Source organism: Hippoglossus stenolepis, chromosome 8 (assembly GCF_022539355.2).
Source record: "Hippoglossus stenolepis isolate QCI-W04-F060 chromosome 8, HSTE1.2, whole genome shotgun sequence".
Lineage (NCBI taxonomy): Eukaryota > Metazoa > Chordata > Actinopteri > Pleuronectiformes > Pleuronectidae > Hippoglossus > Hippoglossus stenolepis.
The window spans coordinates 3106844-3117930 of NC_061490.1; the positions used below are offsets into that span (position 1 = coordinate 3106844).

Sequence of the window (11087 nt, forward strand, 5' to 3'; positions counted from 1 at the left end):
TGCTTTCTCCCCCTCTAGCTTCCCTCACTTCCCTCCTTTAACTCTAGCAACTACCCAAGCCCTTACACCCTACACCTCAGTCCTTCTGAACTCTCCCATATTGGCATTCTAACAAGGCCATGGGGCATATCAGTGGGGCCTTCAGGGGCTCATTAGTTTGTCCATTGGTCCCAGCAAATCTCAGTGGCAAACTCAGAGCAAACCCATGTCAAGCCTTCGAGCAGGTACAGACCACGGAGTCAATCTTCTCCCAGGGTAAAATGACAGAGCTGTCTTAGAGAGCACAAGGCAAAAAGAAAAAATCTCAAAAGAGACATTCAGAAAGCATTTTCAGAGTTTATAATGCTTGTGACAGCGCAATGTCAGACAGGAAACTGCTTACTGTCATCAAGTGACGAGTCCAATGTGAAAATACAGTATGTGGGAATGAAACTTGTCAAATATGTCCACAGTATTTCTGTTGTTTAGGTTGTAGAATAAACATCCGCTTCTGATTTTCACTCGTGATGCAAAACCTCATTTCTATGTCGTTGGTAGTGAGGCAGACAGAGACAGACTGAGTAGAAAGCTCTGGTCTGACAGGTACGAGACATTCTGAGCTGACAGCTGACAGAGGAGATGGAAGCCCTGCTGGAAACGGGGTGACAGGATGCGGTTTCTGCCGCTGCTGCAGTTTGATATCTCCTCCAGCCCGCGGTAAAACGTATCGACTGCTACTTCTGAGTCTGGAGACAGATAAGCTTTTGCCCTGCTGTCAGTGGGGCAAAATTCTTATCAAACTGATTATCAGATAGGCTTGCCTTGTATTATTTACAAGAAAAGAAGCAGTTAAGTTTCTTGTTGCTGCTAATCCACACTCGGGGAAATAAATCGTTTGTGGGTTTGCCTTCTGTAAGACCGTGATTCAAGTTGAAGTTGAGCAAAAGATTTAATGATGAAGAAATTAAATATGACCTATGAAGAGGTAATGTAACACACCGCATTTGACAGATTACAGTTTGCTTAGATTACAGTCAGATCTAACTAAAGTTATTATTAACTATTTAGCAAAGACTGATCATTCAGTCGTCTCCCATGAATGAGATGACAGCAGTGCACGTCTGGTACTGCTGTAGGACAGGGAGGATCTAAATGAGGGATGGGATCGAATTGGGAACAGGATGAGATGGAGCTGAGGGACGCTAACAAGGGGGCAATCTGTCAGCACTCATGGCTAAGACAAATGGTCCAATCTACAGAGATTCATGTCTTCTCTGCTCATCCCATGGGTGAAGCTCTTGGTGTTGCTGTTGCCGTTCTTGTAGTAATATCAGATATCAGATTCTTCCTTGTGTTGTGGTGGATGTGAAATAGCCTAGATCTTGACAAAGGTACATTATAAGAAATCTCTACCCAGGTATTTAGGAACAAAACATCTACATTAACCTGAGCAATGTGTTCAAAATGCACAGATTGCAACAAGACTCCAGGTTTGTTCGGACAAAGGGATGTTGAGTTGGTTTTCCTTAAGAAGCTGAGTAAGCTAGAAAGGGACAAACCAAACATGTGTTTTGGAGTGTGCTTGTTTGTGTCACAAACCCTGTTCTTTCTGTTATTTTACTCCGGTCTTTTCTATTTTTCCCCAGAGTCCTGTACATTTATGAAGCAGATTCATCACATCCTGGGGTGTCTCTATGTCTCTGTTCGGGCTGCTACTTGTCAATATTGCACCCACTCATGTTTTCTGTTAACATTGAAATTATTGCTGCTTCTAAAAGTGGCCTTGCATTCTGTCTGAACACATGGTAAGAGTCTACTGTTAGGTACAGCAGTGCAATGAGGTAAATGTTAACTACTCCCCTTTGCTGTAATGTTCCCATTGACAATGCTAACATGCAAACCTAATTTAGCATTTCAGCATGTTGGCCTGTTAATATTTGGGAATAAACACACAAAGTGTAGCTGACTCCGAAGTGAATGTCATTAGTTTTCCATAGATTTGGTCATTAATTGAATTGATTTTTTTCTACCTGGTATTGGTTCTAGGAACAGCAAATCTATTACAGTTACCTTAAAGGTGAGACGCATAGCAATCCAGTCAATAGTTGTCTGACAAAGCTCATCGAGGATCATTTAAATCAGGAGGCACCTTCCTCTGAGGAGTACAAATGTCTTTGCCAAATTATCCTTTGGGGAACATGAATATCTGTTAAAAACAATTGCAGTTTCAGTTGTATAAATGGTCAGTCTGACTCAGAGTGGTGGACTGACAGCCAGGCTGCTTGTGTGGTAGATAAACCTTAATGGCATAGACATTTTTTCCACAAATGTGAAAACCAGTAGATAAAATTGGAGTGTCCATCTTTCTAGCATTTATAGAACATAAAGACACTGTATCTAGGGAGAGAAATGAGAAGAGGGCACAAAATTGGTCAGCACATTTCTCTACTGTCCTCCCCCTCGCTTTCTCCAGGAGTTTCAGCTGATTGCAGCCTCCAGATAAAGAGGCCTTCTGTTAGTGGAGCAGACCTGACCTCCAGAACCCTGCAGCAACACATCCTTCACATGATAAACCAAGGAAAAGTAGAAACCTGGGACCAAAGTGAATAATAGGCAGAGACACATTCCCACTGGCCAACCAGGACGGTGTCCACAGTTTCTGTGTGCCAGTTTGTGTGTTACCCATTGCGTCTTGCCAAAGAGATCCTTTTGTCAGTTCCAATATATTTCTATGGATCTATCTTTAGATGGGATTCATTGTGATGAGACGGCGTCCAGTTTTCTGAATGGTTCCAGGCCTGTGCACATTATGAGTCTCTGAGGCATTAATGTTTTGAGGTGTGAGAGTCCCATTTCCCGCAGTCGCTTCCAAATTATAGTTCCCTCTGCACGTTGGTCTCCCAGGCAGCTCGCTCTGTTCAAAAGAAGCCTTTATTCAGTGGAGGGTTTGTTGCTGAGACAAAAAAAGACCCCCGCTATCCCACAGAGGCGACAGGTGGAGGGGGAGGGGGAGGGTGTTTAGACAAGCCAAGAGCATCATCTCATCAACTTTCTTGTCAAAGTGACCCTTTATTCCTGCAGTAGCTTACCTCCTGCAGCTTGAGAATATAATTGACCCTTACATTTTCTTAAAATTTATTCTGTCTTCTTTCAGTATTACCTCAATGCTGGGCTGGCTAGGGAAGTCTCCATGATGTTACAAACATCAGAAAAATCCAACTCAAACTAATGAAATACCAGCATTTAACCTGGTCTAGGGGAAAAAAAGAATTAAGAATAACTGACGATGTTGTAAAAGCTTTATTCACTGTTAAACAGAAAATGATCTAGCCGTCACTGAGCATAATGTCGTATAACATTTCTCTGAGTTATTTCTCAGCTCTTCGCTTCTTGTTTCGCCTCCTCAATCAAGAGAAATAAACTATTCCTGTCAAATTTTGTGGACGGTGCAGGTCTATTGTTTTTGTGGACTTTCACAAAAAGTCTAACAAGTCGTGATATTGAAACGTTAGAACTTGGAACGCAATATTTGACGTGCTTGTGTCCACTGCCTCTCTTCTGTAACAGAGCCTGTCCTCGTGTTGCCTCTGGCTCTGGCATTGTATTGACTTTAATGGCTTCTGTAACAAAGTTAAGAAATGATTCACTCCAATTTGCCAAAGGCTACTTTTGTTGTACTGTGCTGCACTACGCTGTGCTGTACATGGAGACTGAATCACGCTCACGATATGAAAAGTATTTAATGTAATTTTTGCAGAGGAAAGACTGGTTGGCGGGGGTGACACACACGCACAGTTTTTTTCCTTGCTTTAATTGCTGTACACGTCATTATCTGCAGGACAAAGACATTTTCACCAGTGACATCTTTATAATTACCATCCTGTGGTATTTGCATATCTTTGCATGAAATTATCATTTTAACACAATGACAAAAATAATATACTCATAAAAAAAGGTCTTTGCCTCACCCACTAAGACTTACGTGAAGTAGAAACAGAGAATCATTTCATATGGAGATTTGACTCTGATGACCAAGATTAACATGCAATATTTAAAAAAACATCTAATCTTGTTCAGTCCAAAAGAGGCACTCCCACAATTCAATCATTTTACTCAATGTGGAGAGTACTGTTCAACCTATGAAAACAGTTTAGAATGTCTCTGTTTTATAAAGTTACCCAGATGATGTCAGCAGGGTTGTTATGGTACCACTGAGGATAACTGAAAAATACAGTGTACTGTATGCCCCTAGACTAGAGAAAGTAAGAAAATAGCAAAATAAGGAAAGGGCGAAGACCTGCCAGAGCATCGGTGATGTGTTTCAATGATGGAGAGACCACCAAGCGTTAAAGGGATGAAAAGGGATGAAGAGGTAGTGGTTCGGCTTGGCAATGTGCGCATGTGCATGAATGTGGGGGGTGGAGCTACTGAAAGAGCAGGGAAGGGACGGGTGTGTTTGTTTTGGTTTGGTCATTCCCCAGAATCGCTTACCACACCTTTAAGACCCCATCTATTAATTTTACTTGGTTCGGCTTTGGAAGCTTAAGCCAGTTTTACAAACTGCCGGTGTGACATTGAAGACAATGACATTTAAACCAAACGTAAAATGTTACCAAACAGCACATCTACATCAGAGATTTAACGTGAATAGCAGGTTAGCAAAGCATCAGCAACCCCTTCATGTCTCCACATATACGATGCAGTACTGAGTATAAGATACCCACATTTGTGCTCAGAGCCCAATAGACTATCACTCTTGTTATGTGCATGAAATGGAGGAAAAATGCTTCAGGTCACATTTACACTGGTGGAAACTCAATTGAAACAACTGGACTGAACAAAATAGAAGTGTATCTGTTCTATCAGACGCACGTGAGACAGGTGACTGGGAAACATGTGGGAAATTCCGCCTGTGTTGACGCACAGCTCAACAATGACTAAAGATTTTCGACTTGTCCAAACTTAACCGTGAATATGGCTCTAAGTAACTTCTAAACTAAAGGGGTTGGCTGCTGCTGCCTGACTGGTCTTGTTTTACCAGTCCCCTATGTTAGCTAAGTTTAGACAGGCATTGTTGTGTAAGTGACATTACTGATCTTTCTTCTTCTTAGTACTTCTTTATTTAGTATCTACTTTAAAATAACAACCACCCCATTATTGTCACTTATTGCGTGTTCACAATTCACAATATTGTTTCGCATAATCATTTCATTGTAGAAACGTAGCAAACAATCAGCTGTTTTCAGAGTTTAATTCCACAAAGCATTTCAGTAGAAACCAAGTGTATAGTGCAGCTTCTGTGTGTGAGCCTTACAGCTCTCTGTTGTTTTCATACCACTAAATGATGCCTCTCAGGCCTGTCAGCGTCTCAAGCAGGGGATGTTATTACAGCAGCCTCTCTGCTTTGATCTCCCTCTGTCTCTGCTTGTTATCCAATAGCTTCTTTAGGACTTGAGCAGATCCATCATTGTAGTACAAAGTTGCTGTAGGAGTGCGCTGCAGGCCCTGAAGACCCAGCTTGTGTTCGCCGATGTTATTGTGTGTCGCGGGGTTGCAGCGCTTATAGGATGCACCTCATCGACGCTTGTTGTGAAAGCGCAGTTATTACTGAGGGATGGTGACTAACTGGCCAGTTGAGACGACGATGTGATTACAGTGCATGTGCATGCACAGCCGATAAGTTGTAATTAACATTTTACATTGCTCTTTTTAATATCAGTGTACCACAGTATTATTGCCTGCAACCCTGCCAACCTTGTTTAGGCTCACTGCTGATGAGAGAGGGATGTTTGAAAACTCTGCTAATGGGCACAACGAGGAGGAAGCTTTTCATTTTTCTACAGCAGCTGTCTACTTGACTTTGTACACCCTCTCACACGTACTGATACACACCTTCCGATAGTATCTTCCTCACTAATTAAAGCTGGAGCATACCTGATGTCTGTGAAGGTAAATTAACTCACAATCTGCAGTACTTCATTTTCTAAAAGATTTGTGATGAAGCATATTTCAAAGGAACCAAACAGTTTTGAAACACATGCTTGAATGCGCATACTCACACACATACAAACACAGACACAAACATTTATTACACACAGCACATTGCATATATTAGGTCGGGTTGTTTATTCCGACATCAATCGTGGATATGCAGTAGCCTAAGAGTTTTTAACCAAATTATCTTGAGACTTAACAAGTGAAGAATCTTGTTATTTAGAGGTTGGGACACAAACAATATGACGGAAGTGAACTATAAAGTTCTTGCATGGATCTTTGCTGCATGTCATATCACTCTCTACCTTACTCTCTATGTTAATAAAATAAAAAACAATGTGAAATGGATTGCTTAAAGCTGTTTAATTATAACATGTATTATATAATTGGATCATACTGACCCATTCAAATTACAGTACCATTTTAATGTTTTTGTTGGTCATGGAGGAGCTTTATATATTATTGGGTATTCTTCTACAGCAGTAGGTCATGTCATATCATAAAGGTTGACTCGCTGTTGTATGTAAAATCTTAATATGAAAAGACAATTTTCAGTTCAATATTAAATTACCTATTAATAGAAATAAGATAAAAAGTTAGTGTGAAAAAGTAAGGGAAATTGAAACATAAATATGAAAATATAAACTTGCTATCATAAATACAGAGTTTTGTAGTTCTGTGGTTTGTAGCTCAAACTTCCCTTTTTTAAAGCCTGATTTTCTTTTGTAACATTTTTACCAATTACACTTCTATTTTTTGATGCCACTTGTTATTCCACAATGTCACATTTTATTGTGACACATTTTATTTCCTAATGTCACTTTTCATGACCGTGGTGTAATGAACTGCCCCTCAATCACATTTACTAACATTAACATTAGCCGTCAATTCAGTTACCTCGGACACGAGGTAGCTAGCATATGAAGCCATGCTCATCCAAGGCTTAAAGGCAACACAAGCTTACACACATTTTTATTGTTTAGAATTATGTGTCAATGACAGTTTTGTATCTCAAGATTCTGAGAAAAGTGATCTTGAGTCACTTCAGTAACCAAGCATTGCATTACAGTACATTCACTGCATGCAAATGCAATGTGACATACGTCGTAGCAGCGAACTGAAAAAGACCTGGCTGGAATTGAGTATAATCGTATTTAATGCAGCTGGTTTGCCTCATTTCTTTAATCTGCTTGTTCTCCATCCAATCAAAGAGATATTTGTGGAGGAACAATGCCCTACAGATATTATCCCACCCCCTTCTCTACTTTGTAATCCAGATTTTATTGAATTACCAGGATTCGTGTGAAATAAATGATTCTTTGACAAAGGGCGTCTCTGAGGGCTGACAAAAATAGAAAATGAGAAAAAGATAAAAGGGAACGTATCAAGAGAAATTGTACATTTGGTGTCAGTTTATCCATTATGAAGACTAAAAATGCAATGACTTTACGAACATACCTTTGGTTTCCAATCATGGAACCCTAACTCAGGGCCGGTTGTCTGATCAGGTTTTCTGTTCATGTTTATCCCCACATTGTTCAAAGGATTTGCGAGAGAGCATGATCTATTAATCCTTCTTGAGCTGAACTTTTTTCTACTTCAGTGAGTTGCAAGAATTTGGTTTTACCAGGAGAAATTGGATTTTCAAATCAACAGCCAAGTAGTGACGATAAACCAATAAGAAAAGAAATGATGTAATATGTGAGCCTGTATGTAGAGTGGGCAGCACACCACAAAAGCTAATTGAGTTTTTATCCTTCTCATCTTGGATTGGCTCATGCACTGCAACCGGAGAGATCCTAATTGCCCAAAGCGTTGGCTTGTGGATGGTAATATAGGTATCATGAAGAACTATCCGATATCTACTTATGAAGATCATGTTACACAGCACTCTCAGAATATTGCATTTCATCTGTCGAGGGGCTGTCTGAGCCTGTGTCTGAAACCTATTTCATTATTCTCCAGCGCTGCTGCCAGACTGCTTTGCTGGCATGGAGTCTCGTCTCATTTCATACGGAGAATAGAAAATGACAAGACGGAGCGCAAAGGGGCAGAACGACGTACTTGACAACTGGGGGCCGAGATTGTAACTGGAGAAAAGTGAATGTAAGTATTTCCACGTTCACTGGGGCTCCCAGGAGAAAGGGCTCCATTTTAAGGTCTTGGTTGTTATACACACATGGAAGGCTAACAAAGTATGGATTACTGAAACTGACACGATGCAGGAAAAAGTTATCAGAAAAATCCAAACTAAAGCAGAACACAATAATAAATAATACTGTTCATTAAATGATTAACATTAGGGGTCAAAATAAACATAAAATCAGTAAACAATTCAAAAAGCTTTTATTTCTTATGTTAAATTAGCTATTATTGTGGCTCATTCCATTCCATTCAACTCAGTATTTTTCCAATTTTTGAAGACCTACTCATTTAATTTCCAGGATATTTCCCATTTTCTTCCCCAGATTTCCAGCATTTTCTTATTTGTGTTTGCTAATGAGATGTGTCCCCATAAATCATTAAACCTAGGTTAGGGTAAGGTCTGTTTGCTGTTAGGAAAGTGTAAGATTTAGCATTAGAATGAAAATAATCAATGTAATGCCGTGTGTGTGTGTGTGTGTGTGTGTTTGACTACAGCAGTAGTATCTATCAGAGGCTAACGCTCTTTGTGAATTTATTTCTAAAAGCAATGCAGCTGCTGTTCTACATTCACTGTACTGCAAACTGCTGTATAGCATCACTGACACTCACTGTTCATTTGGTCCTCAACATTTATAATGTTAGATAATGCTCATTTGAATACCATATACGTTATTGTTATTGTTTGCTTGCATGCTAAATCGCTTGAGCTACTGTTGAATAGTCTATACAATGGGTTGTACTGCAGAATGTGGTTCACAGTATCACGATATTCATTATCATGATATTTGCTTCGGGAAAAAGGAAAATTGATAAAAGAATAAATGTGCGCCAAGTCTAAAGAATGAGTGAAAATAAATAAATGAAAAACAAAGGTGTAATAATAAGTAAAATTGTCATTGATTGATTTTACCAACTAAACAGATAAAGAAACAGAAAATGTGCTCCACTTATAGCCTTGTATTCCTCTTCACACACCCTTAATGATTTAAAAAATATATATAACTGAAGACATTTATTCTATTAGATACATTTTATCAGATGGGAACCCCATAACAAGTAATCCAGAGTAAATATAGCTGTAACTTCGTCGAAAAGAGAGGAAGAAAATGTAGTTCTGTATTTGTATCTTTATTTCTACACATGGACGTAACAGACCAGGGAGATGCAGGTCATCCAACATGGAGGATCTGTGATAAATTGGATCATTTTAGGCAACATAAATTCCTACTTCCTCTCTAAGCGCTGCACCCTGAGGAGATGAACCATGGTCCACTTTTACACCTCTTGTACCATCAGATTAATAACAGGATGTTGGGTTTCATATTCCGTGCGGACCTTGTAACAAGGCCTGCTGAGCATTCTCACTCAGAGGGGAAAAAAACGATGTGTTTGAAAAGAGGAGTTTTACACCCTATGACCTTGTAAAGCAGCAGTTGCGTGATCGAGCCTCCCCTGGCCATCTCTGCTCCCAGTGCCTTGCTGCTGCGCTGCTGAGGTCATTACTCACCATGACACCCTCCGTTGATCTACATCATATTACCAAGTGTTTAATATTGTTCCCTGCTGACTGATGGTCACACAAAACATCCACCAAGAGGACCACCAGGCTGTATTAAATGCAATGTCAACATTGTTAAAGTACCTCCCTCTGAAAATCAGCAGACTCACTGCTGTGCTGTGCTCTCCTTCTTCTGGGAAACTTTTCATTTTGCTTCGCAGCTTTGGTTTGACATTGTGCGTGATTAGTTATTGATCATCGTCTCTGAGGTACATTGAGAAAATGCACACAGTGCACAGTCAAAATCTTTTTAGAATTTACCTCCTGAGGTGTAAGAACTCGCTGTGATAAATAAAAAAAAGAAATACTGGACTTCCGTATATCATTACTGTCTTCCACTTCTGTTGTCTTTTATTTTTCTTACACTCTGCACAACAACATTTAAAAAGACAGAGCACAACCATGTTGGTTTTTCTTACAGGCCTGAGGTTACTGTATTTCTCTGTGACTCACTAAATTAGGTCCATTTCTCTCTTTTAGGTGAACCTCAGATTGTATAATCACTCTAGGAACCCTTTATTTCAACATGGGGGGGTAAAACTTGCTCTTGATAGTGGCTCTTTATTAATTGCTTAGAGAATAAATGTACACACACATGCAGGCACACACACACACCTTAAGTGGTGTTTAGGAGTGTGTTCTTTGTGTCCTCATGGAAATATTCATGTAAGTAGGAAGTGCCTGTTGCAGAAGAGGGGCGCATTTACCAAAAGAGAAACTACAACAGTGTCCCGTTATTTACATGCTTTTCTTTACCACATAGGCCAAGTTTTATTTTTAGCACATCAGCCCCTGTTGTCTTCCTTAAAGGGAGAGGATTAAGAGAGTAACATAAACACTGACGTTAAAGATACAGTTTTACATTTTAGGGGATAAGCTAAATGGCTATCTTGACAGTTTGATGAGAAGATTAGTAGCACAAGTCCGTCTGTAAATATAAAGCTACAGCTTGGAGACAGTTACCTTGGCTGTGCATAAAGACTGAAAACAGAGGGAAACAGCTTTCCCTGGCTACCATAACCTTTAGAGCTCACTATTTACACATTCTATCTCTATAATTCATACAAAAACCAAAGTGCAAACATAGCCAAAGTTGCAGTTTTATGGGGGGGGATTGTGTGCTTGACTATTTCTGAGCCAGGCACAGTGCCCTCCTTCAGTCCTGTCATTACTGTACAATCACCAGTTCATCATTTAATCCCATCCTGTTCAGAGTGTGTCACACCCATCCTGAAAGCACAACAGCCCATTCTATGTGTTGTAGTTTACAGTGCTCCAAGGGCTTACTATTACTAATTTTCTGAGTTTGTATCAAGTCTTGTCCTTAGAACAGATAAAGTAAGATCAAGTTATAGGTGCTTTTAATATGCATGTGGGCATTTATAATTATTAAAGTGCTTGTTTAACCACA

General features: G+C 39.8%; 1 protein-coding gene across 1 annotated transcript in view; it reads left to right on the forward strand.

Moving 5' to 3' along the window:
- ube3d (ubiquitin protein ligase E3D) overlaps positions 1–8389 on the forward strand; it is a 34866-nt gene extending 26477 nt beyond the window's left edge. The window contains exon 10 of the mRNA XM_035164481.2: positions 7939–8389. Coding sequence (XP_035020372.1) covers positions 7939–8004 — 66 coding nt within the window. The 3' untranslated portion in view covers positions 8005–8389. The remainder of the gene's footprint in view (positions 1–7938) is intronic.
- The last annotated feature ends 2698 nt before the right edge of the window (positions 8390–11087 follow it).